Here is a 27,422-nt window from a genome sequence, read left to right on the forward strand (position 1 = left end):
TTTTATGGGTCCCTTTATTATTTCAAAACATTAAAAAAAAACATTACCAAAGAAATATTTTTTGTCATGAATGAAAAACAAAATGCAATGATTTCTCCCAATGAGTAAATACATTATGAAAAATCTAAGAAATTCCATAAATTAGAAGACAAATGTTTTTAAGTAGTAGTGAATATAGTATAGTTTGGGTGCCGGGCAAACATCTAATTTCTCTTTTGGGTCACGGGCGGAAAGGTTTGGGAACCACTGGTCTGCTCTAGACCACCATGTGATGCACAATAAAATCCTCACTCAGCGTTACTGTATTTCCCCCCATTTGTACTATGGAGGTACAGTTGTATACATGATGCTAATAGGATATACACAAAAAGCCCTGCGAGCTTGTTTCATTTGTGGTCCTGAGACCAAGGCGAAGTTGGAGGAAACGCATAGACTCACTAGCCTTGGAACGTCTCGGGATCCCCCAGGAGGAAGTCACTAATGTTGCTCTGGATAGGGAAGTCTGGAACACTCTGGTGGAGCTGTTGCCCCCACGACCCGACTACGGATAAGCGGTTGACGATGGATGGATGGATGGATTCAATTCATCAAGTCATATTATACTGTCCATGCTGGAAACAAACTTTTCAGTATTAGCTTCCAAGATTATCGGACATCCCATACCCATAATTTCAGATCTAAGCAATAAGGCCATCACACATTTAGCACTTTAAATGGCAAATTACACTGATCATCCCCTGTATCGCTACTTCGACTTCATGTCATCGGGGCAAAGATACAGAACAGGCAGACAGGACTTTTTTACACTCAGTAGGCGTTCCCGCATAACTTCTGGGTATGATGATGGATGTCACTCGCATAACCTCTATTGTCTTGGTATTATGTTGTTTTGTTCTTAATGGTTGTGTTGTTGTTGTTTGTGAAGACGAATATCCCAGTTCGGGGACAATAAAGATTATAATTTATAGCCTGTGAAGGAACCGGTGCAGAGCACAGACAGACAGTGGACTCCAGTAACATTGACAGCTTCATCAACTGCACCAAGATCCAGGGCAGCCTGCACTTCCTGGTTACAGGCATTCTGGGGTAAGTGGATGTACAGAAAATAAATTATAATAATTCAGTACAAGTAAATTCAGCTTCATCTTCTTCATAACTTGTGTTTCTCAGAGATGAATTCAAGAAAATCCCTCCCCTGGATCCCAAGAAGTTGGAGGTCTTCCGCACCGTCAGGGAGATAACAGGTAATAGATGTTCGTTCGTAATGAACACACACAATGTGATGGTTTATAATGCTGTATTTTAGATTAATGTTACGTCTTTGATCAACAGATATCCTGAACATTCAATCCTGGCCCAAAGAACTGAACGATCTGTCTGTTTTCTCTGGTCTCACTACGATACAGGGGAGGTCCCTTCCTGCGTAAGGCTGTGTGTGTGTGTGTGTGTGTGTGTGTGTGTGTGTGTGTGTGTGTGTGTGTGTGTGTGTGTGTGTGTGTGTGTGTGTGTGTGTCCGTGCGTGCGTGCGCGCGCGCGTGTGTGCGTGTCTGTGTGTGTCTGTGAGCGGTGAGCACGTGACATGTGCATGTCATAACAAAATATATATGTTAATTGAGTGTGTAAAGTTGCTTAGTTGAAAATCCACCCATATACTGTACCTGTACGTACATGTTAACTGTTGCATAATAACCCAGTATGTCATTGCTTTTGTGTATGCTTAACACGTGAAGCTGTTTTTGTGTGAACAGCTCATGCAGGCGAGGCCCCTACAGTATAGCTGTCCATGCATGCTGTCCATTTGTAATAGTTCTGTTTGTGTCACTCCCTCCTCCCACCCTCCTTGTCCTGATGTCCTCCAGCAATGTAAAGAGGTATGACCTGCAATGTGTCTGACCCACTAACTGTCTTGAGACCACACACTGACCATTGACCATAGTCATACATTAAAACACATTCACTGCCAGGTATTAATCAATGAATTCTTCCAAAACCGCCAGTGTTTTTCCAGTGAAACCCTTATTTTGAAGGCCCACTGGGACCCAAGACGTGAACCGGATGTAAATAATACGCTCCTGTGTGTCCTCCTCCTCAGGCGGTTCTCCCTGCTTGTGATGCGCGTGGCCACCATCACCTCTCTGGGCCTACGCTCCCTCAAGGAGATCAGCGATGGCAGCGTCTACCTCAGTCTGAACAACAACCTCTGTTACCATCACACCGTCAACTGGACCCGGCTGTTCAGGGCCCGCCGGAACAATGACATCAAGAGAAACAGACCATTGGCTGAGTGTGGTGAGTCACGCAGTGGGTGGGAAAAAGTACTCACATTTTGTACATTTTGTATTTTTTTAAGTATTGGCATCAAAATATAACTATAAATGCACCAAGTCTCTGTATGTCTGTACGTCTGTAATCCACGTAACTCGAGAACCGTTTGCCCCACCGCCTTCGACACATGTGTTCCACACCCCCACGGGGAGTGCAGTGCCCGGTGTCGAGACCCACGGTTGTCCAGAACCACCACAAAAGGCCTCTGCCGGGCAACAAAAGGCCTCTGCCCGGGCCAGACTCCATATTTGGGCATGCCTGACAAAGAACTGTTCTGACATCATTCTGACGTCTGCATAGAGTCAGACTCCAAGCTTGATTGTGAGCTTGTCGATCGTCTATTGCACTGGGTCGATTTTTATTTTAAAAAATCCCTGAATTGATATTCTTACAAAAAGCACTAATGATACCTATTTGTTGATGTTGCATCAGAGGCGGAGGGCCGCGTGTGTGACCCGCTGTGCTCAGACTCAGGGTGCTGGGGCCCGGGGCCCGACCAGTGCCTCTCTTGCAGGAACTACAGCCGAGACGGCACATGTGTGGCCAGCTGCAACTTCTACACTGGGTAACTATTCTAAACTATAAATAGAGTCAAACACATATATTCTAAGGGTTTGCCTCTAAGCGTGTGTGTGTGTGTGTGTGTGTGTGTGTGTGTGTGTGTGTGTGTGTGTGTGTGTGTGTGTGTGTGTGTGTGTGTGTGTGTGTGTGTGCGTGTGCGTGCGTGCGTGCGTGCGTGCGTGCGTGCGTGCGTGCGCATTAAAATATAAAAATTAACTTTAACAGACCAGCTGGAGGGTCAACTTTATTGTCCACTTCACAGGATAGTGAGGATACTAATTAAGGCTCTGTTAGATTTAGTGTGCAGTGGTTCTCAAACTTTATTTATTTATTTCAAGGACCTCCATAACTCTCAGAGTTACACACCCGTACGGGGCCATTTGGAACCCTTTCAAGGACACTTTGAGACCCGCTGGTGTAGCAGAGTGTTTCCAGTGAGCCAACACGCACAATAGCAGAATGGAACAGAGCCTTCATTAGTATCATCAGTAACACTTGTGAAGGAAGTAGGGGCGTTCTTTCCAAAATGGCGTGTATGCATATGGCCAATTCTGTGTCCCCAGAGTGGCGAGGGAGTTTGCAGGAGCGCAGAGACAATGCATAGCTTGTCACCCAGAGTGTCAACCGCAGGACGGCAGGGCCACTTGCACCGGACTGGTAATCACTTCTATTAAATATTACAAAGAAATTGTGGAACAATGCTGTATACTGTAATCACATCAGTGGTGGGAACTGGGAAAGTAACTAGTAACTATTTCTAATTCCCAATACTTTTACTTATTACTCCAGTACATCTCAGATGCAAATATTGTACTTTTACTCCACTACATTTATTTAAAAACTTTATCTATAGTAGCTACATTTGGATTTGGATTATTATTACTAACCATACATTAACCACATTAACCTATATAAATTTCAGCCATTCGAAAATGGCCGATCAAATGCGTCGCATCTGTGAGCTTGTAGATCTCCTATTTTCAAATGAAATTTGAAATTAACTTGAAATGGGACATTCTGCATAATGAGTACTTTTACTTTTGGTACTTTAAGTAGATTTTGATGCCAATACGTTTGGACATTTTGAATTCCAGACTTTTACTTGTAATGGAGTATTTCTACATTGCAGTATTGATACTTTTACTTAAGTAAAACATGTGAGTACGTTTTCCACCACTGACTGTAATAAAACTTCCAAAATAACATAGCTGTCATCTAGGGTCTCAGTCATCCTGGCATGGAAATGGAGAATTAGCATAAAAGCCTTGCATTCATTCCCCCTTCATCACTTTGATGGTGAAAATGCCCTCTTCTCTGTCATTAGGATGACCGCTCATTCCAATAAACATTACACTTTTGTCATCTGTCGCTTCTCTTTCTCTCACCCTCTTTCTTTCTGCAAGGGCTCAGATGAGTGTGTGGCGTGTGCCAATCTAAGGGACGGCCCTTACTGCGTGTCCTGGTGTCCCAGTGGTGTGAACGATGGGCACAGGGGGCTCATCTTCAAGTACCCCAGTAAGGAGGGGCACTGTGAACCATGCCACCATAACTGCACACAAGGGTGAGACCATAGTATAGAGCACTGGTTCACAAACACTGGCTCGGGTCCCATTTGTGGGTCGCGGACACATTGTTATATACTGTATGGTCCCCGTAGTTTTTGTTACCTACATTTGGTTTTTAATTATTATTATTTCAAAACATTTTCTAAAAGCATTCCCAAAAAAGCAAAACCTTTCATGAATTAATAACAAAATCCGATGATTATTATAGTAATGTCATGAAGAAATAAAATAAATATCGAAGACATCTCATAAATTATAACAAATATTTAAGATATAATATTTAGTTTGGGTCCCAGGCGAATATCTAATTTCTGTTTTGGGTCACGGGCTGAAATGTTTGGGAACCACTGCGAGTGCCGAAGTCTAGTGTAATTTCATATCCTCCACGGTTTGTGTTTTTTTTCCCCACCAATTCTGAATTCTCATATCCTTTTTTAAAATCAAATAAGTCAATAAGAATTGTGTTCCAAAAATAAAGAACGAAACAAATTGTATCAAATATGAGTGGCTGACTGACGATACAATATCCTAGAGACATTTTGGACCACAATGCTTATATGAGACGATTTTAAGATGACACAATGTTATTCTCCCTAGAGAAATTACTTCTGCAAACTAGGGGATGAGCGAGTGACATCAGGACTTCGGTAGACTATACATGCTGTATTGTACAGGGTGTATCTCTTCATAGATATCAATGGAGTCCATTGATATTTATAAAGAGATACATGAATGGAGGCTATGCTAATGCATGCACATGCATAATCCTGTGCAGATTTAGCACAATAATTCCACATACTGTACATAACATGTTATATATGTATTTTACAGATGTTCAGGGCCAGGGTTGAGTGACTGTTTAGAGACAGCTCAGATGGCGATTAGTAGGTAAGTGCCTGCCTCCCCCTGTTGGTTGATATAAAGCACTACAGTTATATCCATATAACTTGACAAACGGGCCATTCTTCCCTCGTCCTCCAGTGGTCAGATCACGGGCATAGCTTTAGGTGTCCCCGTTGGCCTGATAGTCTGCCTGGTGCTGTTCATCCTGGGCCTGCTGTACCACAGGGGCCTCGCCATTCGCCGCAAGAGATACATGAGGAGGTACCTGGAGAGTGGAGAGGTGAGGTGTTGCTATGCCAGCTAAATACATTTTTTTTTTTTTAATTAATAGTTACCAGTGTTCATTTCGTCAACTAAAACTATGACAAAAAATGTCCGACTTTTTTCATTGACAAAAACAAAATATAGACGAGCTATGATGATTAAAACTAAGGCTAAATGTAGTGACAATGTCGTCGACAAATAAAAAAAGACTACATTGTTAGGGAGGGACAGGGACTAGTGGAGAAAAGATCCAGTAGAATGTTTGATTGCACTCAGGTGTTGCCCTCTGAAAAATGTCAGCATGCAACCAAGTGTAAAATCAGGCATTACGACGCCATCAAGGCCCGCCAAAATACATTTTTGTTGACAAAATCAACTGTAGATTTAGTTGACTAAATTCTCATGATATTTAGTCAACTAAAACTAGACTAAAACTAAAACATTTCAGATGTCTAAAATGTGACTAAAAACTAAATGAAATTGTATTCAAAAGACTATGACTAAACTAAATCAAAAGTTGCTGTCAAAATTAACACTGTATCCTATAGTCACACAGTATTACAGTATCGGCAGTATTGGAAAATGGAATCAGCTGAACATGATAAAATATTCTGTTATGTTTGTTTGTGCAGTGCTTTGATCCAATGGGTCCGGGGGAGAAGGAGGTGAAGGTTCACACTCGCATCATGAGGGCCCCAGAGCTGAAGAAGATCAAAGTCCTGGGCTCTGGGGTGTTTGGCACACTGCACAAGGTGGGGAAACCTTTCATTTTCGAGATAGTCGGTTATAGTCCCCCAGAGTTGGTGTCAAAGTGTCCTTGAACAAGACGCTGAACCCCTAATTGCTCCTGATGTGCAGGTTGGTGCCTTGCATGGTTTCCTCTACCATCGGTGTATGAATGTGTGTGTGAATGGGTGAATGTAATGCACAATCTATGCAAAGCGCTTTGGATAAATATATGTATATTTAAATGCACCATTTACCATTTAGTAATAGGATTGTAGAAGTTAATCTAGTGTTCTTCTACAAGAGACCCGTGCGGTCTGAGAGTATCATTTTAATGAATGAATTTGTGTCTTGTTTAGGGCTTTTGGATTCCAGAGGGAGAGACAGTTAAGATCCCGGTGGCCATTAAGACAATACAGGACAGCTCAGGATGCCAGACCTTCACTGAAATCACTGATGTGAGTCTAACACTCATACTGTACTCTCACACTTTAATAACCTAATATTTCCTAAATGGTAACATGAGATTGAACAAGATGGTGTCTTGATGATCATAGCTATCGAGTAGACCAATTCAGAAACGGGTCCCCTGGTCACAGCAAACGTATTTCCTGTAGGCGTAGACGGCATATCTGCGGTGTAAACTCGCAGGTCTTCTACTACATTGAATGGTAGAGTGACTGATGTTAGTCTGCTCAAACGTTACTCTTTTACCTGCTTTTTACTAACACCAACTTTACAAAGATTCCCAGAACACCGGGATGAACCTGTGTAGTTTATGGCTGCTCCAAAAGTAGTGGCAACATTCAACTTTGGAGAAATACGGAATGTCAAAAAATACATTGCGGTGGCTGAGACCAGAGCCATAGAGTAATGGTTGAGACGAAGCAGTGAAAGGTCCTGAACGATACATAACGTCAGTCTTACCCAATACCCAATCTTTCTGTTGTATGAACACAAGGCTGCTGTACTTTATACCTCATACTTTAAATGCTTAGTACCATTGTCTTTACACGTTTTGCTCTTGCTTGTTGTGCAGCACATGTTGGCCATGGGCAGCCTGGACCACCCGTACATCATTAGGCTCCTGGGCATCTGCCCAGGTGCCAGTCTGCAGTTGGTCACACGTCTCAGCTCCCATGGTTCCTTGCTGGAGCACATCAGGCGCCACAAGCATCGCATTGACCCCCAGCGCTTGCTCAACTGGTGTGTGCAAATTGCCAAGGTAAGCAGATCTGCATAGGCCTACAAGGGTAATGAATATGAATGAACGTGTATGTAGATATAGTGTTGAATATTGGTGTTTGTTTCATTCATTCGTTTTTATTTATTTTTGGCTTCAAAACAGATTCTCCATAGAGTGCTACAGGGTTGATGTATTTTTGTAGGCCAACCCAGAAGTTATGCCCATCATGAGTTCTCACTACAGAGCTGTGGGTTTTGGATAAATTGAGTTCAGTCAGACAACTCACGAATAGATTGACCAATATTTATTGCAAGAATGAGTAACAAGTGTGCATATGATATTTGACTTGGCGTTCGGCTCTGCTGGATTTCTCCCTGCTCGGCACGATTAAGCAACAACATAAAACATAAAGAGCAGGGAGATAGATATACAATAACCCCCCAACACACATGCCGTCGGTGAACTCTCACCGTCGATCCGGGCAGGTGACCCACTATGAATGCACAGTGACGAAATGCAAATATAAAAATATGCATTTCTGGAACCTGCACGGATATGCTAACAACAAGCAGAACCGAGAACGCCCTACGGGAGGACTCAACCGATACAATCCGGGCAGATGTCCCAATCGATAGATGACGAAATGCGACAGCTATGCATTTCTGGATTCTGCACGGATATTTTAACTTTACGTGAGCTATGTGTAGCCATTACTGCAAGCCGTGAGGCTTATCTGAGAAAAATAATGTGTGGGGTGAAGGACGAACTCAAAGCCATTTGGGGCCCCGATGGGGCATACTAACTTTAAGCTTAAATTGAAAAAGGCCTTGCGTGGCTGCGCTCGCCGATAGGCCATTCCTCTATTGCCACTATAGAGGAATATTCTACAGCTGCTTTCGCAGGGCTTACGTGTAGTGCAACCATTCACCGGTATGCTGACGTCCTCTACGCCAGTATGAGGAAACGCCATCGGCCTGCTTACCGGTATGCCGACGTCCTCTACGCCAGTATGAGGAAACGCCATCGGCATGCTCACCGTTATGCCGACGTCCTCTACGCCAGTATGAGGAAACGCCATCGCCATGCTCACCGTTATGCCGACGTCCTCTACGCCAGTATGAGGAAACGCCATCGGCCTGCTCACCGGTATGCCGACGTCCTCTACGCCAGTATGAGGAAACGCCATCGGCCTGCTCACCGGTATGCCGACGTCCTCTACGCCAGTATGAGGAAACGCCATCAGCCTGCTCACCGGTATGCCGACGTCCTCTACGCCAGTATGAGGAAACGCCATTGGCCTGCTGTTATGCCGACGTCCTCTACGCCAGTATGAGGAAACGCCATTGGCCGAACCAACGAACATCAACGAACCATTATTAACATTAGCTTGTGACATGCCACCAATTGAACTGCCCCCAGCGACCACCGTATATGCAAGGAAATAAGATTACCATTCCTGATCGAATACAGCACTTGCACTCATTACATCCTGAATAAACAACTGAAAGCTCTTCCGATTAGATTAGATCAGAATTAAATAGACGTTAAACGTAATCACTGTGATATTTGCTGTTACTCAACTGAGCGACATCAAATCAATTACTGATCTGAATACAACTGGCAGAGTACATTTCCCAGACTGCACCGGGGAAACCACAACCAATAGGTTGCACAAGCACTGCGACACAGAAGCCAAGCTTGCTGCGAACATAGACATAAGTCTATGGCTGCCTTCCTTCCTCCCAGATCCTCTCGCAGATAATTGATGAATTAATGTTTAGGAGTTTCAATTTAGAGCTCCTGGCAGTGGATGTTAGCTGTGCAGAAATGAAGCAACACAGCAAGCTGCTAGCCTACCACCTTCTGAAACATCTTCAGTCCCACGAAGCAACTGCCATTACCTAATCCTACTCAAGGACTGATCAACAGAACATACAATATGAATCTGAAACATTAAAGGTGACAGATGGGCAATGGGACGCATGGTGACAAGACGCTATATACGTATACGTATATATTGATCTGAACGTCTGACCTCAAAGAGAGTGAGGAGGGTATACACTAGACTAGAGTGACTAGACCGGCAGCTAGATAGGCTTGAGGTGAGGGGCGGACGGAGGCAGCAGTTTGATAAGGCTTTTAACTCTTCTCCAAGACAGCTCAACCCGGATGGAGAAGCTCGAGACATGTTACCACGACAAGGAAGCATTAATTAAATGATGCCCATTGAGAAATACATCCAAAATAAACAGCTAGAAACAAATCTACAGAAGTAAATAAACTAGACAGAAGGCTATGTCACTTGATATGAGATTACTGCAAATGCAATTTGCAATCTTAACTTACAATATATATACACACCCTAATGACTATGATGACTTGAAACAATACATTTCATTGGACAAGGACATTTGGATCCATGACAGAACACCAGAACAAACGATTGACTACGGAAAACAAGCCCAACGTTGCTTATAAAAGTGCATGTGGCAACCATTGCACATGAGTTGAGGACCCATAGCTGGAGGGGACAAACACTGCACCTGAGCTGACTTGGCAAAACATCAGCAAAATTAAAACGTGGCTTTGACTGTAGACACATACCACATTACAATAGAAGCTGCAGCACTGTCTGCTGTCTGCTTAATTACCAGAACAGGCTATTATGAAGCTTGTTGAAGCCACATGATATAACTCAGCAGTATTAGCAGAATCATATCAAACTCAATATTTTGCATACAACAAGGCCCTTATCACAGCATGGACAGTAGCTGAGAAGCATAATTTAAGCAGCAGTAGCTGCACACGCAGACAGCAAAAGCAGCAGCAACAACCACGAGGAACAGAAAACATCACATACAACCGGGAACCATGAGCAGAGGAAGGCAGGAAGAGCATGGAGTCTAGTGAGCTTAAGTAGCCTGCCCGATTGGTCAGCTGACTGCCGCATCGGCGAATGACGTGTGAGACTTAGACGCCCACATAGTAATGCAGCATGTTAACCCTTTGAGTATAGTATGCACCTTTGAGCATGGCATGAACTCCCTTGAGGTTGACTGACTGAACTGCCTCGCAAGCTTCGTATTATTAATTGATGTTTTGTTAGTACTTGGAGGACAGTCTATGTCTATGACATCACTCAGAACTCAGAAAATATGACCCCCCAGTCAAAAAACACTTTGTTTGAAATAGACACTCATGCTTTCCAAGGTGTGATTTGGGGTCCTAAGGATGAATACAAAATGAATATCAACATCTTAAAACCAAAATGTTGAATTGTGGGTTTGAGCTCACATGCCCTTTTGATGTAAATCAAAAGGGGGGGGGGGGGGGTACTACCTGTCCGTGGGGAGTGTTGGCTGATGAATGATTGTCAACATCCTAATACATCCTAATACTGAGGGGTCGAATTATGACAGGCAATTCCTGCTGTCAAAATATGACCCCCCTTTGGAAAAGATAAAGTTTGAATTGAGAGGGAGTGAAGATAGATTTTACCAGACATGGCAACCCTTCATTGACCATTTCAATAGGTGCACGCTAACCCCTCCTACACAATAGATAACATATTAGAAATTTGGAAAGAAAAGAAAAAAAAGGAACTGAGTATTTTTTCTTTATTAAATTTTTTCTCATTTAAAAAGAAATGTCTGTAATTCAGTTAATTTACAACAACGTGTTGGGAAAGTTTGAGAGCAAGAGTGTCTGTCCTGTTTTTTTTTTTTGTCTGTTCACATTTGTCATTGTTTAACTGTTTTTTGTTTATCACATTTATATATCTTTTTTATTATGTATTGTATGTGGAATTTACATTACCTGTCATTATCTTTCATTTTATATAACTGAATAACTCATTATCATTGTCAAGGATATTCTGAAGTTGTCATATACAAAAAATGCCTAATAAAAACAGTATTAAAAAAAATATATATATGACCCTCCAGTCAAAAAAACACTTTGTTTGAAATAGACACTCATATTCCAAGGTGTGATTTGGGGTAACTACCTCTCAGTGGGGAGTGTTGCTGGGAGGAGGAGTAGGACTAAAGGGCAGTCCATACTGTCTCCGACCACCGAACCTTTCATCTGAAAGAGCAGACTTAAATGTTTTCTCCGAAGTAGACTTCGGCGAGTCTCAACATCAGGGAGTGCAGCTTTCAGAACAAAGATTCGGAGGAATGCGTTTTAGAAGTTGCGAGTGACGTCATGTTGTAGTTGTACCGGAGCTTTCAGACGAAAAGTTTGATGGTCGGAGACAGTATGGACTGCCCTTAAGGCCCTATATGTCCTCCCTTGGGGGGGGGGGGGGAGTGTTGGCTGATGAGTGAATATCAACATCCTAATACATCCTAATACTGGGGTCCTAAGGATGAATACAAAATGAATATCAACATCTTAAAACCAAAATGTTGAATTGTGGGTTTGAGCTCACATGCCCTTTTGATGTAAATCAAGAGGGGGGGTAACTACCTGTCAGTGGGGAGTGGAGGGAGTGTTGGCTGGGAGGAGGAGTAGGACTAAGGCCCTATACGTCCTCTCTGGGGGGGGGGTAACTACCTGTCAGAGTAGACGGACGGACAGACAGACAGACAGACAGACAGACAGACAGACAGACAGACAGACAGACAGACAGACAGACAGACAGACAGACAGGCACGCACGCACGCACACACACACACACACACACACACACACACTACATTTTCTGCATTTTCTTCAGACCGCTATGGGACAGAAAGCACTGGAAATGTGAGCTCAGACTGTACAACACTATTTATGAATAGGATACAGTAGCATGAGTGATGCACAGATTGTCATGGCAACTGTTTTGGCCTCAGGGTATGTACTACCTGGAGGAACACTGCATGGTCCACAGGAACCTGGCTGCCCGCAACGTTCTGCTGAAGAACGACTACCAGGTCCAGATCTCTGACTACGGTGTGGCCGATCTCCTCTATCCTGATGACAACAAATATGTGTACAGTGATTCCAAGGTAACCATGACACGTTCAAATCTACATACACCTTTAGTCAGTGGTGGAAAGTAATTAAGTACTTTACTTTAGTGCAATTTTGAGGTATTGAGTATTTCCAATTTTCAATATTTTTACTTCTACCCCACTACATCTCAGAGTTTTTACTCCACAACATTTTGGGGGATCTTGAGTTACTAGTTAGTTTGTATTGAAATCATGCATTAATGATGCATAGAATCATAGGTTAAGTTTTAATATAGCTGCTGTGTGATTTGTCTCTCCCACCAGAGTCCCATAAAATGGATGGCGTTGGAAAGTATCTTGTTCCGAAGATACACTCATCAAAGTGATGTTTGGAGTTATGGTGAGGACTCTGAGATATAGCAGTACGAGTGTGTCTGTTTGTGTGTTTGTGAGCATTTGTGTTCAGTGGTCTTTTTTTTTTTACTTTTAACGTTCAGTTTGATTGGCAAATTCAAATACAGAATTCTAAAGGTCTCCATCTGTCTAACTGTAATACTGTTTATTGTGCATATGACTCACACAGGAGTGACAATCTGGGAGATGATGTCTTTCGGAGCACAGCCTTATGCATCTGTACAGCCCCCGGAAGTGCCCAGCCTTCTGGAGAAGGGCGAACGTCTCTCTCAGCCTCACATCTGTACCATAGATGTCTACATGGTTATGGTCAAGTGTGAGTAACATGCATTTTACGTTGTGTCGATTTATAAATAATCTATGATTTTTATATACAGGTTTAATGTTTGTTTTTCCTTAAACAAACATTAAACACGCCATTGCCAATGAAGGGAAAATTACGTCATTTTGTCCCCATCACTGGAATGCCATAGACTGACACCAGACTGAATAGGAAATTTAGAATATATATATATATATATATATATATATTCTAAATCTTTTTGTAATTGTTATATATATAGTAAAAATAGCAAGAATTAAAGCTCTCAATGCATTGCTATTTTCACTATTTCTGGACCACAATGTATAAAATAGTGGTTTGATTTAATTGATTATTTAAAGAAAATGTAATAGATTTAACATTTTCGCATCGATTCGTTGGTATGCAGTATACATTTATTAAATAAAAACAAACATATTTCTTGATTATTCAATTAATCAAAACAGTAATCGTCTAATCGATAGAAGAATTGGCTAGTTGAATTATTGATAGTTGCAGCCATAACTTAACACACAAATGCATACAAAAGGATCGCATATACTGATATACATTGATGTACAGTATGCAGTTGCACACACAAGTAACATCCATGGAAGGTGATAGCAACGTTTTTAGACTGTCCTTTGTTTTCCGTCTGCAGGCTGGATGATTGATGAAAGCATTCGCCCAACCTTCAAGGAGCTGGCCAATGACTTTACACGCATGGCAAGGGACCCACCTAGGTACCTAGTCATCAAGGTGAGAGAACCAGTACATGCTGTACTCTCTGAGTACACTTCATGTACACGCACAATAATGCATAATATTACTACCATCTGTGAACACTTTCAATATGTGCAGTAATTCATATGGATTTATTTCTCTACCAACATTGCTATACCAGCCTCTTCAGTCTATAGTGTACATTGATTGCATATTATATCTTTGCTATTTCTACTTATCTATGTGTTCTGACTAAAATTGTTGTAAATCATTGAATTGTTTCTACTAGCCCTTACCCGTTGTGAGATATTTGCCCCCCCCCCCCCTTGTGGCCGTGGGGGGTACTGCGCCCGGGTGTGTTTGTAATTGACTAATAAATTCATTAATAATCATTAATGTGTCAAATCGCCCTTCATATGGTCAATGCCTGTGTGAAAAGTGGGGGTGATTGGTGCAGGCAGTAAGGAGCTACGGCAGACACAGTGACACACAGACACACACACACTCAGACATTGTTAGAATTATTGTATAGGAGCTACGGCAGTCACAGTGACACACAGACACACAGACACACACACACTCAGACATTGTTAGATTTATAGTATGATGATACTGTTGCTTCAGTGTATATTGGACCAACCTCACCGGGACAAATTCCTCATATGTACAAAACATACCTGCTGGCAATAAAAAGTGTGGAATGGCCCTATTAATTACTACACTTTGAGGTCTTAAATTATGATGCTGTCCTTTAGTTGGCTGGCGGGGAAGTGGCTTCGGAAGACTCCCACCAAAGAGAAACAGAACTGGACCTTCTTGAGGCAGAACTGGAAGGCCCAGACGACGAGGGACTGGAGGAGGGTTTGGCCACATCTCCTCTCTACCTCTCACCATCTTCTCGTCTGAGGATGAGTTCTTACAGGGTACTGCTTCCTGCCTTATCGTTTATAGACCCCTGCAAATGAAATTGGAACTAGTGCATAATCTGATTCATCTCTTTCCTTCTTTACTTCACTGTTATCATATAGAGTGTCACCTCTCAGGCTGGACAAGTAGGGTATCTGCCCATGACACCTAGCCCAGGGGACAGTGCCCGCCAGGTTTGCCCCACACACATGCGCAACGGCGCCCACACACACACACACACACACACACACACACACACACACACACACACACACACACACACACACACACACACACACACAAACTAGCAGTGAACACAAGCACTTTAATCAGTATTATAATTACACTGCCAAAAAAAATCATTCATGCAGGAAGTGAGACATAGGCCTATACACTATATAAAAAATGTGCCACCCAGAAATGATAGGATTTTTCTCTCTGGCCTGCTGCAGTTCTCTAAGTTAGTGGTTTTGCCTTTTTCAGCTGTGGTCTCAGAAGGCTCGTCGGAGCTCTGCGCGGACAATGTCTGAGTGGTCCGAGAGCATCAGGAGGAGTGGCCGGGAGGTAGAGCTTCCTGAGGCCGTCTCACTACCGGGCAGCCTTCGCAGGCCCAGGCGTGCCACGGAGCGCGGCACTTCCCGCACGCCCAGCAACCTGCACAGGAAACGATCCACCGCCTCAGAGTCGTCTGCCCATAAGACGAAGCTGGAGGAGGAAGAGGATGGCGATGGATATGTTCTTCCTGGCTTAGCTGGCACCCCGCAGAGAGGTAACTATCAGACGTCTAAGAATTCTGGATTCTGGATAACAGCATGCGGAACTTCTCCGATATCATCACGTCACGACTGTTGTGTTGCAGAATGAGAGTTTTCCGGAGCAGTGTCATGACTTCCTTTGTCATCTTTTTCACAGACATGCCTAGAACTACTCATCCCATTGGAAGGAAACCGACATCTTCCAGGAATAAGCCGGCTTACTTGGTGATCGCCTCTGACCCTACCCAGGAGTATGAACTCATGATCCAACAGCCTGGTCCTCCTCCTCCTCCTCTCTCACCCGGAAGCATCTCTGTGCGATGCGATGCTGCCACAGGTGTATCATGGAAGAAACCCTCACCACTACCCTCTCCCACTTTCAAAGCACCTTCCCTTATAACTCCTGCTTCGTCATTAGTGGAAGAAGAAACCGTGCATAGGGAAACGCAGAGTGACCATTGCGATGGAGGTGTGGTGGAGCCACTGGCCTCCACAGAGGATCGCCAGCTCGTTGAGCACCCAGAAAGTGTGACAAAGGCCATCGCTGCGCATGGGGAGACTGACCTGGGGACTGGGGAACAGGAATACATGAACCTTCAGAGCTCCAATTCTGGGGACAGAGAGAGGCCACTATGGGAGAGACGGGAGAGTCAAACATCTGGGGACAGAGAGAGGCCAGTGTGGGAGAGACGAGAGAGTCAAAATTCCGTACAGAAAAATGCAGGAACAGAGGAGACTGAAATTACCAAAGCTAGCCAAATAGGGGAGGGGGTGAAAACGGAGCGGAAAACGAGTAGGGCAGAGCAGGAAGTGGAGGTTGAAAGGGAGTGCAACCACACAAATAAACAGCATAGACCAAAAGAGACAGATGTGCTCGCAGCTGGTGCAGGCCAAGTGGAAGAATATGAGGAGATGGCCAGCGTTGGAGGGGCGTCCCATGAGTCAGAGGAGGCAGAGTACCAGAACCTCCCAAAGCAAGTTCAAGCAAAGGAGACGGAGGAGGAGAAAGAGGAGGAGGATAACGAAGGGGAGCGCGAATACATAGATAAACAACCGAGACCGAATGGGAGCTTGAGCATTGCCGCTGTGCTCAGGACAGATGTGGCCACAGCTGTGGCGGGCCAGCGGGGAGAATACGAGGAGATGGCCTGCGTTGGAGGCGTGTCCCGCGGGTGGGAGAAGGCAGAGTACCAGAACCTCCCGGTGAGGGGACAGGCTGTCGCTGACGATGTGGGCAGCAGCAGGTGCAGAGGTGTTGGGGGATACATCAAGGCGTGTGCGGGCGTAGGAGAGCCAAGCAGCAACACATCGTTTGACAACCCAGACTATTGGAACAGCAGACTGTTCCTTAAACCAGATGCTGTGCGCACCTAATAATGTGGACTGGGACACAAACACTGTCTAGCTTTATCAGCTATTCCAGTTTTTCTGCTACGTTTGCCATTGCTGTTTTCTGAACATTATTGCGGAAAAAGGAACAGCCTCAAGGAAGCTTTACATTTTAAATCGATACAGTTTCAAACCTCAGCGTGGGTATGATGTTATATTAAAGGTGTCAATTGTAGGTGCACCGTTTTTAAATACTAACACCAAAATAATTTGTACTCTTCTTCGTCCAATACAGACTGCATGGCACATCACAGAATTATTGTTATTCTGTTTGCAGTTGGTCATGGCGTGACCTTTTTTCCCAGCAGCCATTTACAGGAATTGTGGGTGTTTCATTTAGTTGTTTCTGTGCGAAAGCATGACATTAGCTGGACTTTTACTTGTAACAAAGTATTTGCACATTGCAGTATTGATACCTTTACTAAGTAAAAACATTTTCCACCACTGGTAACGCCTAAATGAATACCACAAAGAGCTGTGTTCACCCATTAAAATTAAAATGTCAGCTGCGATAAGGCTCCATTCTTTTAAGCTCATGTTTACCGTAAGCATTACACTGCCTACCTTAAACCATATTGTGTAATATGTGGCATTGCTATGAAGTATCCATATTGTTTTATACAAGATCAATCTTTTTTGTATTTTTATTACATTGTGAATTATATATACAATAAAACAATACAATACACATTTGTTGTGTTGTGTGTGTGTGTGTGTGTGTGTGTGTGTGTGTGTGCGTGCGTGCGTGCGTGCGTGCGTGCGTGCGTGCGTGCGTGCATGTGTGTGTGTGTGTTTGTGTCACCGTGTGTGTGTGTGTGTGGGGGGGGGGGGGGGGGGTAGCGAGGAGGAGGCACAGAGCATAGTGTATAGAGAAGAAGGCATGTGATGAGGTAACTGGATAGTAGGTGGGCACCAAGGAAGAGTGGGCACCTAGGTGTTTAATTAATTGGCATTTCTTTTCCCCAAATGTTGAAAAAATAAATATTTGGGAAAGGTTTTTAAGTAATGTAAAGTACACATGATTATAGAATTATGCTTAAACATTTGTCTAATATTTCTACAATTGCTACAAATTATTGCTACAAACCCGGTATATCCAGTCATTTGGGGGCATAAAAAAGAAGTTGAACTTGATAATGATGTCTGATAATGATGTACCCTGCATGTTAACATCATGTATACTTTTCATTACTTAACACTATTTTCACATACCGGTATTTAATATTTTAATATGATGGCCATGGGGATGATGATGTGAGTGGAGATGATCTGTGACGCGCTCACGCGCGCTAATTTCATGCTCGGCGTGGATTGGATGTAAACGGATCTCGTGCTCGTGGGCGGCTGCTGTTGGCGCGGACTCGCGGGCGCGCGTAACGGAGGAGTGTGTGTGTGGGCTTTGCTGTGTGCGTGTGTGTGGAGGAGGAGGAGAAACCACACGTCGTTCGAGCGTGGTACATTTCAGTGGCACACACCCGCCGCCGGGAGAGAGATAGCAGAGTGGGAAAAAAGTTACTTTGCGTGCGAACTAAAACACATTCGCAAACATGTCCGGAGATGATGACTCCCAGGACCAGACCATCGCCGATGACCTCGTGGTCACCAAGTTCAAGATGGGGGCTGAGATCGCCAACCGTAAGTAGTAAGGGGGAAAAAAACGTGGTACTGGGGTTTTTATTTCATCGAAGACGTTCACAGGCAGTTCCACAAGTATCAGAATTCGCCTCGCTAGCATAATGTCTGCTCCTCATAATGTGGCCATGTGCCGCAGGCAGCGTTAGCCACGATGGAGCGCTTATCGGCACGGTCCGAGCTCGTCTGTAAAATTTAGAGTTGAGAAACGGGACATGTTGTCCCCATCATCATGATCCCGTTCATGAGGACACGGTCTGAAATTAAACATGTCGGTTGACATATTAGCCTATGTGTGGGCTAGCTTGATCGGTTAGCTTTAGCATGGTGCAACCAACAATGGCTGGCTGGCTGGCTGGCTAGCTAGCTAGCTAGCTAGTTAGCTCGCTGCTAGCAGCATATGCTAGCGTGCAACGTACGTAGGTAGGCAGCGCGTTAGCTTATGTCATCTGCTCTAGCCTTCATCCACCTAGGCTAGGCTCGGGTCTCAAAGGTGTCCCGTTTGTAAGCTGTTTGTTCGTTTTTATAGACGATATTGACCGCTGTGTTGCGTGCTGTCGATCGAAGCTACACAGCTGTCGGATGGAACTTTCGGCATGTCTACAACCAGTGTTAACGTTCTGTTGTCTGTGTTTAGTCAAACGCAAAAAAGCAAAGCACGTACTAGAAGTATACAGGTCAGTGTGTGCGCGCGTGTGTGTGTGTGTGTGTAAGAACATCTTGTGAATTGTGTGGCTGAGTAAAGCCTCAGTTTTGATGAATTGGAAATGGAGGACCCTGATGTAAACCACTCTTAGTGCTTTTTCTGGTTTTATCCTCTTAGCACTTTTTGTATTGACCTGTACCTTCCTTGGAGCTTGGACCTGTACCCATTCTACCTGTACCCATTCTACCATCTGTTAATACAGCATACTATTAATACAGCAATCAATTATAGCTGGTTGCACCCAGGTTGTTGCAAGCCATACTAGATAGCAGATATACAAGCTCACAACGCTGTTTTGAGCTTGTATATCTATTTTCTATTATTATTCTGACACAACACCAACACACAACTAACTATGGCTGAGTTTTTATTTTAGTCAGTCACCCATTTGTGGCCGAGATGCACCTGTCACCTTATCCATTGTGTGACAACAGGCGTTCGTTTGAGTCGCCCATGGCTGCTTCTTCTCTCCCCGTCCCTCAGAGGCCCTCAAGTCTGTGGTGGAGGCAGCAACAACAGGTGTCTCGGTGCTCAGCCTCTGTGAAAAGGGAGATGCCTTTATCATGCAAGAAACTGGGAAGATCTTCAGGAAGGAGAAGGACATGAAGAAAGGTAATGTTTTATTTAATATTTTTGCATGTTTTGTATAGAATATTAAATGGCGAAATAGGAAGTTGTAAGCTTCCTATTTCCGTTCAGTGAACCGATCACAAACGGGTGCTGCTGGGGTTTAAATGGTTAATGTGCTGTTTTTAAATGGCCTTATCTGTTCTTCTCAGGTATTGCCTTTCCCACCAGCGTGTCTGTTAACAACTGTGTATGCCACTACTCTCCTCTGAGGAGTGACCCTGAGGTTGTTCTAAAGGATGGGGACGTAGTCAAAATGTAAGCAAGCACCAACAACACAGCATTTGCCTCATTTGCATTTGATGAAGTATGCACTGTCATGCGGGTATGGACAGACTCTTTTTGTAATGTGTACTCTTTTTCTTTGCCTCATGTTTGCCTGTTCTCTACGAGTGCAGTGATCTGGGTGTGCATGTCGATGGCTTCATCTCAAACGTGGCTCACAGCTTTGTTGTTGGAGTGACCAAGGTATATACCATCACTGTTAAAGACAACTTTCACCTGGGCTGCGGCACCCATTGATTGAACATTCACACAGCAGTCATGGGCTGCGCATGTCATTTACATGATTACAGCAGATTGTGGTGACATCCAATAGTTGTGGTATTTCCCCGACGATGCTTCTCGAGTTCTCACTATGTGTGATTTGTCTCCCATGTCCCTCTAGGACGCCCCGCTGACCGGTAAGAAGGCTGATGTTCTCGTAGCTGCCCACCTCTGTGCTGAAGCTGCCCTGCGTCTTGTCAAGCCTGGAAACCAGGTTCGTGCAGCTTTTCCATCCAGAATGTTTGAGTTCAAGGTTGCATTCATGTTATAAAAGGGTGATGGGAGGGGATGCTCAGCCACAGTGCCGTGGCAATTCATCTCTCTCTCAATGGTATTCCCTTTCATGAGAACCAGTGCTTTGAGGCACCTACTGTGTCTTACTAAAGTCTGTTCTGGGCACTTGCCTCTCCTCCATTTTTATCTTCAGTGTTGTTTACACCATGTAGGAACATGGTTCCCACGTGATAAGTTCACTCAATGTTAAAAGGGGGGGAAAAGCATTGCCCCGGGGGTTTAAAGCAATTGGTGTAAGCATTTATTTTACAGAAGGAAAGCTAAAACAAACAAATGCAGATGATGATGGGAAAACAGAATGATAAGGTAGAAGATGGTTTGAAAACGAGCTGGTACGGAGCCGTAACCTTAACCTTAATCAACTTTCATTTCTATCCCTCAGAACTCACAGGTGACGGAGGCCTGGAACAAGATTGCCAAGTCATTCAAGTGTTCCCCCATTGAGGGTGAGTGTTTTCAGATCACATTTCCTGAACATCAGTATATGGCATGTGTGCTAGCGCTTTCCACTGTATATATTGATCCAATATATTCAATCCATTTGCTACAAACTCGGCATATATTTTTTTAATATATGCAGGCATGCTATCACATCAGTTGAAACAACACGTTATTGATGGGGAGAAGACCATCATTCAAAACCCCACGGACCAGCAGAGGTGAGTTCAGGTAGTTTTCAGTATAACCGACTCCATATACATTGGCAAGATCATGTCGGTACTGAAGAGCTGCTAGACGGCTGAGATGAAGCCATTGAATGAGGAAGTGAACTCTTGGAGATGGAAAATGACATACTATGTACGCATACTAGTACTACATACCAAAACGACGACTGCAACATGCCTAGTAAAGTCCTCAGACGCCTGATGACTGATTTCAGTCATTTTCATTCTACACAAGTCTTTTTATGGAATCATGTCATGCACCGAAAATAGCCGATCTACAAGCTTGTAGATCTGCTATTTTCGGTTATTAGTTATTTTAAGATTAAACTGAGAGAAATAGTGTTAGAACTAGCAATAGAATCTATTAAAAAGAGTGTTTGTATTTAATTGGTCAAACTAGCTCTAGAGGACACGTTCAGAAGCATCTTCCATAAAATACTAATGGGCTCAGATATTTCAAAGCAAGTAAGCCTCCAATTGGCTATTTCTTCAACTGGAATGTAGAACAAAACATCACAATTCTACATATTGTGCTAATTGTTTAGGAGACACACAGTCATGAGATTCCATTTAGCTGTAAACCATGTAAGCACCAGAAGGGGAAACGGTAGACTAGACCAAAGGCTACGGTTGAGAAAGAATGAAAAGAAGTGATATAGAAATCATGGTCTGAAGTGAGGACTACAGGAGCTGAAAGTGGATGCTCTCTGTGAAGGCCTTATGTGCCATGAGGTAGGAAGTGGATGGGTACGTGACACGTGTATGACCTTCCCACATTTACATTTCGTTTAACCAGTGATTGTCTTGTCCGTTGGTTTTTCTCAGAAAGGACCATGAGAAAGCAGAATTTGAGGTGCATGAAGTGTATGCAGTGGATGTGCTGATCAGCACCGGAGAGGGAAAGGTAAGATCATTCATTCATTCTTGCAGCTCCTGTTCCTATGTCGGGTTCAGGGGTAGACAATAAGGGAAATTTGCCACTGGTCCTCTGGGCCAGTGACTTCAAAATCACTGGCCCTACAATTATAGCTACTGGCCCCGGAACATTACTCTTGAATCAAAAAATAACAGTCAAGAATTGCCCCTCAATGATGGGCTCACAAAATGCTATGTTGTAATTAACCAGACCATTTTACAAAACACCAGTACCACAGGAAAATAATGTGAACTTTTTTATGGCATTAATTTTACTGCAGGTTTTACAATGTGTTGTGCTCTACCCTTAAGGCCAAGGATGGAGGACAGAGGACCACCATTTATAAGCGAGACCCCAACAAAGTGTATGGACTGAAGATGAAGACGTCTCGGATGTTCTTCAGTGATGTGGAGAAACGATTCGATGCCATGCCCTTCACTCTCAGGTAGCAACTTGCAGACAACGCAGAGAGTCCTCACTTATGAATTGATCTGTTATTTTATTAGGTATCTATCTGCTCTAACTACTATTGAGTATAATATCAGGTGTGTGTGCGTGTGCGGACACACACACAGGGCACAATCCATGAAGGAAATGTAATCCATTCTAGAAATAATATATATTATATAATATATTATAGCAATACAAATTAAATGTAATCTTTATGTATCATATTTAACGTTTAATATGTAGGTATTGTAGGTACGTATCTGACACTCAGAGCCTTGGAAAAAAAAAAAAGAAAATCTCATACTTGGGTGCAAGATTTAATTAATGTTTTTCCTTCAGTGGTTTATGATAGATGGCACCCTTGCCCAATATGTGAGTGTTCCAGGAACAAGGAAATCTCGTGTTTTCCGCTAAAAACAGCTTGCATCCACTCCCATTCAGAGGATTATTTTCCTCATGCAATTATCTCCAGTCTGTATCATTCCTCTTCTTATTCTGTCATTATGGGATTTTCAATGGAGCATAACAAAGGAATGGCACGGCCGGTTTTCCGTGAGCACTGAGCGAACGGCACTTTAATTATCAATGTTCGGGGGATCGATCGTTGTGGACATAAATATTCTGTGGTGACTTAAAAGGTAATGCCAAATGGAAATTCACTGGCATTGGGTGAAAAACAGTAGTTTGTATTGTTTAATTCCACCACCTCTGTTTGGATCATCAAAGACCCTCTTATAAGGCTTTGTTTTGATCGGTAATGATTGCACTGCTTATAATATACCGCTTATAATGGTATGAATCAACAATTTGAATTGAAAATAGGTCGCGAGTTTTTATCTAGGCCTTTCTTCTTTCATAGATGTAGTCCCACCTGTGGCTTGTACTTTATCTTATTTTTATTTTATTTTCCATTTTATGTTAATGTCTTGTGGATTTATGGCTCATGTCTCCTTTGTCTCCTCTCAGAGCAATGCAGGATGAGGGAAAGGCAAGACTGGGTGTGGTGGAGTGTGCCAAGCATGAACTGTTGCAGCCCTTCAATGTGCTGCATGAGAAAGAGGGTGAGACATTTGTATTCCGGTCATTGTGCAGAATATTAACAGATTGTACATGGATTTTTGTATTGAAATTCCTATATAGTTAAAACATTAAAAAAATGCATTGCCTTAAAATGTGTAGGCTGTAAGAAAATGTTGTCATGGTTGTCGATTTGTTAAAAGTAAAATGTGTTTTAGAAAGTTTTTCCATGCGACCTCTTTATATGCCATGGTAAATAATAGCATGTAGGATTTTTGTCTGTCATCGTATGGAGATAACAAGGAGTGTAAAATGTGCCTTGAATGTGTGATTTAACTTCAATTCCATCACAAATTAACCATGACTTTCATATTGCGCTTTGATAGCTGTGTAATATTATCCTAATCTATTGATTTTGAGCCTGTTGACATTAAGGGACATTACATTGAAAGGCATTGGAAAGTGTTTGTACATTTGTGTGGCTGATGGTACTTTGTTCCCATTTGAACCTAGGCGAGTTCGTAGCCCAGTTCAAGTTCACCGTGCTGCTCATGGCGAATGGACCGCTGCGAATCACAAACAGCCTGTTTGATCCAGATCTCTACAAGACTGAGCACGAAGTAGAGGACGCAGAACTCAAGGTAAAATGCCAAAAAGTCAACTGCTTCTTTTGCCCTGGAGAGTGGGATGAGCCTAATGAGACAACTGTGGCATGCGACTCGCTGAGTTGGCATTTTCAAATGCATAGCATCCCTATTCTCGACGGCACCCTGCCGCGAATACCAGATCAACAAGCTCAACACGTTGCATCATGTTGTGAGTTTGTAGATTGGCTATTTTCTGCAAAGAGGTTTTGTGTATATAGAAAAAGGTGGACCAAGTAAACCAGATTAGGGAAAAATAGAGCGGACCAAATAAGCCAGGTCAGGTTTACTAAGTATTGAGTGTGAAAATGGCTAATTGTTTGTTTTTGTGTTGTACTCTAAATGCTATCCTTTTTTATGTTAGGCTTTGCTTCAAAGCTCAGCCAGCCGCAAGACCCAGAAGAAAAAGAAAAAGAAGGTAAGATGTTGGACAATCTAATATTGGCATATGATATGGAAGCTAATTTCCTTGTGGTCTAACCTTTAATTTCCACTTTGTCCTTGTCAAAGGCCTCAAAGACCGTTGAGAGCGCAACAGGCCAGCCAATGGAAGAGACCGAAGCTGCAGAATAGATCTTCGTCTCAGCTTTTTTTGTCTCCAAGAAATACTGACGGACATCTGACGACCCAAAGAACAGACGTCGAGAATCTTTTCCATCCCAGCTGTCGAGGCGCTTGCGGGCTTAGCCGTTGTGAATACCTCCAAATCTAACTGATGTCAGACTGGGATGTTGCTGCTCCAAATTTCTAACTGTCATACCCACCCCTCACCCCTTTTAAATCTTCCCGTCCTTGAGACAGGTCTCCACACAGAATAATAAGCACGATTCCCCTCCAAGAGAGGATCTTGAGTGCAAGGGCATTTTCTCAGTTGTCTCAATTGAAGACGTTATTGTCCAACTTTAATCCCCCAACCCCCCAACTGTAATGCAAGTCATCATAATGAATGAAGTTTGGCAGCATCGTGGACTGGCGTGTGAATGCACAACGTTGTGCCAATGTGATTGTGTGGCATAAAGATTAACCTGTCTGAGGTTGTGAACCTGAAGCCATGCCTTTTTTAAATGAATGTTTACCTGTTGGGGGGGGGTGATAGAATTCTTAACACCTAATTTGAACCCTAAAGTCCTATGACATTCATAACCGCTAAAGAGCATAAACTCATGAGTCACCTTGACTGCTGAGATCAAGCACAGTTGGTACGTATTCATGAGACTGCTCTTGCTTTTGTCAATATAGCACAGTTTGTATACGTGTAGGCCTTTAGGCTCCTCGACTAACAGCTTATAGGGTAAATTTTGAAGTCTGATTCTACTAGCTGAGAACTTGGACAACTCCAAATGTACTTAACCGTATTTCTCTTAAGTTGTGGTTGACATAATGATTTAAATCAAGACAAGTGTTTGGGCTTTCATTCGGTCTTCTGGTGCCACAACTTACTGTTGTCAAGGAGTTTCACAGTCTGTGTTTACATAAGAATTCCATAGTTCCATAAGATATGGATGCTTTTGTAAAACGAATCCCAGTTTCAGAGACTATTTTTGGAAACATTAAAAAGCCACCTGACATCAATTGTCTATTTTCTTTCTTTTGTAGATTTCATTTGTAATTTCTATGATTTAGAAAAGTATTTTAGAAATTAAGTAGTATTGATACTAGAGATGCTCCGATCATCGGCCAGCGATATCGGCTATATCGGCCGACATTCACTGATCGGTAATCGGCATTTACCCTATCTGATCGGCAATTCATCCTGTCTGGAGAAACTGATCTTTTACACCAGTGGTTCCCAAACTTTTTCATGTCAAGGACCCCCAAATTGACACTAATTAGCTTGTGGACCCATTTGAAAAGATATTCCAGGGACCCCCATAAGAAGAGTTTACGACTCATGCATTAGTCTACAGACCCCCCATTTAATGGCATTTCTATGTCTGGAACACACAATTAATTTGGTAAAATTAATTGTGTGTAATTTAACTGAGTGTACAAATGGACCCATTGGTTCCATTTGTACACTCAAAGTTACAGACACATAAGGGTACATTTTTAAGAACCACTGTTTTACACCATTTAAGTGGTATAAATGTCAATCAGATATATAGTATAACATAATTTTCCATTTTTGTGACAGTCCTAAACATTCTCTCCTAACTCCACACACAGGAACAGTTTTGACGTGGGTTTTGACATATCATTTTGGAAATATTAAAATTTGCAACATTTCGGCCCATCATGAGAAAAACATGCTCCCTAAAAACATGATTGGAGCATCCCTAATTGATACATTTGAAAGATCCACCTTGTGTAGCTTGGCCGGGACATGATTTGTATAAAGCTCAGTTTGTTTTGATTGATTGATTTATTAACAGTTTGCAGAATTACAGTACATTTCCAGCACAAACTCAATACAAAGACTTAACTGTGAGTGGACGACCCAATTAAGCGTTACACTTGTTTACAAGAGGTTCAATAAGGTTCAATGTTCAATTCATCAAAACATTTAGAGACGTACAAATAGACACTTCCATATAGTCAAGGAACAGAACAGGAATTCATAAAGGAAGCAAAACGGGAAAAGAAACATACAGTGAGGGGAAAAGGGGGGGGATTCAGATTTTACGGGGGCCAGTTTCGAATTGCAGCCGTCCGTAGGTGCCCTTTGAGAGCGGTTTTGAAGAAGTCAAGGGATTCACACGTCCTAATGACTGTTGGTAGGGCGTTCCACATTTTGGTGGCATAGGAGTGAAAATAATTTAGTCCCTTGTGCCGAATCTGGGTTGTACATGGTTTGTTGCACTCCCTCTGGTGTTGTGGGTGTGGACTTCGTTAACATTAAGGAAGTATTTAGACAGGTACATGGGTATCTTGGTGGTGTATCGAAATTAATCGAATCTTGTGGACCAGACCCATTGCAAGATGCTGTACTCTGTCGTCGACCCTAAGCCATTCCAGCCTGTCAAAGTTGGCAGGGGTGAGGTGGGTTCGGGGGGTGAGGCCAAGTAGGAGCCTGACCAGTTTGTTTTG

At 43.0% G+C, this 27,422-nt stretch overlaps 2 protein-coding genes across 2 annotated transcripts in view; both read left to right on the forward strand.

The window, feature by feature from the left end:
• The window catches only part of LOC310862375 (receptor tyrosine-protein kinase erbB-3-like), a 28,468-nt gene extending 10,899 nt beyond the window's left edge, over positions 1 to 17,569 (forward strand). The window contains exons 9-28 of the mRNA XM_083770250.1: positions 969 to 1,086; positions 1,171 to 1,244; positions 1,333 to 1,423; positions 2,093 to 2,289; positions 2,758 to 2,890; positions 3,450 to 3,543; positions 4,290 to 4,447; positions 5,283 to 5,339; positions 5,433 to 5,574; positions 6,191 to 6,310; positions 6,644 to 6,742; positions 7,324 to 7,509; positions 12,309 to 12,464; positions 12,735 to 12,810; positions 12,994 to 13,140; positions 13,787 to 13,884; positions 14,604 to 14,771; positions 14,877 to 14,948; positions 15,238 to 15,523; positions 15,667 to 17,569. Coding sequence (XP_083626376.1) covers positions 969 to 1,086; positions 1,171 to 1,244; positions 1,333 to 1,423; positions 2,093 to 2,289; positions 2,758 to 2,890; positions 3,450 to 3,543; positions 4,290 to 4,447; positions 5,283 to 5,339; positions 5,433 to 5,574; positions 6,191 to 6,310; positions 6,644 to 6,742; positions 7,324 to 7,509; positions 12,309 to 12,464; positions 12,735 to 12,810; positions 12,994 to 13,140; positions 13,787 to 13,884; positions 14,604 to 14,771; positions 14,877 to 14,948; positions 15,238 to 15,523; positions 15,667 to 16,883 — 3,689 coding nt within the window. The 3' untranslated portion in view covers positions 16,884 to 17,569. The remainder of the gene's footprint in view (positions 1 to 968; positions 1,087 to 1,170; positions 1,245 to 1,332; positions 1,424 to 2,092; positions 2,290 to 2,757; positions 2,891 to 3,449; positions 3,544 to 4,289; positions 4,448 to 5,282; positions 5,340 to 5,432; positions 5,575 to 6,190; positions 6,311 to 6,643; positions 6,743 to 7,323; positions 7,510 to 12,308; positions 12,465 to 12,734; positions 12,811 to 12,993; positions 13,141 to 13,786; positions 13,885 to 14,603; positions 14,772 to 14,876; positions 14,949 to 15,237; positions 15,524 to 15,666) is intronic.
• A 702-nt stretch (positions 17,570 to 18,271) lies between these two features.
• pa2g4b (proliferation-associated 2G4, b) lies at positions 18,272 to 25,967 on the forward strand. The gene is made up of 13 exons (XM_083769111.1): positions 18,272 to 18,533; positions 19,720 to 19,848; positions 20,016 to 20,121; positions 20,262 to 20,331; positions 20,531 to 20,623; positions 21,086 to 21,149; positions 21,284 to 21,362; positions 22,194 to 22,272; positions 22,596 to 22,729; positions 23,701 to 23,795; positions 24,265 to 24,392; positions 24,760 to 24,813; positions 24,906 to 25,967. The coding sequence occupies exons 1-13, from the start codon at positions 18,446 to 18,448 to the stop codon at positions 24,966 to 24,968; spliced, it is 1,182 nt and encodes a 393-aa protein (XP_083625237.1). The 5' UTR covers positions 18,272 to 18,445; the 3' UTR covers positions 24,969 to 25,967.
• The last annotated feature ends 1,455 nt before the right edge of the window (positions 25,968 to 27,422 follow it).

This window comes from Protomyctophum parallelum, assembly GCF_964188405.1.
Source record: "Protomyctophum parallelum genome assembly, chromosome: 7".
Classification (NCBI taxonomy): Eukaryota; Metazoa; Chordata; class Actinopteri; order Myctophiformes; family Myctophidae; genus Protomyctophum; species Protomyctophum parallelum.

Coding starts and splice junctions, on each gene's coding strand:
- pa2g4b (XM_083769111.1), top strand. CDS start 18,446: ATGTCCGGAGATGATGACTCCCAGGACCAGACCATCGCCGATGACCTC. Junction 19,849..20,015: donor GGAGAAGGACATGAAGAAAG/GTAATGTTTTAT, acceptor TGTTCTTCTCAG/GTATTGCCTTTCCCACCAGC. Junction 24,393..24,759: donor TAGAGGACGCAGAACTCAAG/GTAAAATGCCAA, acceptor TTTTTATGTTAG/GCTTTGCTTCAAAGCTCAGC.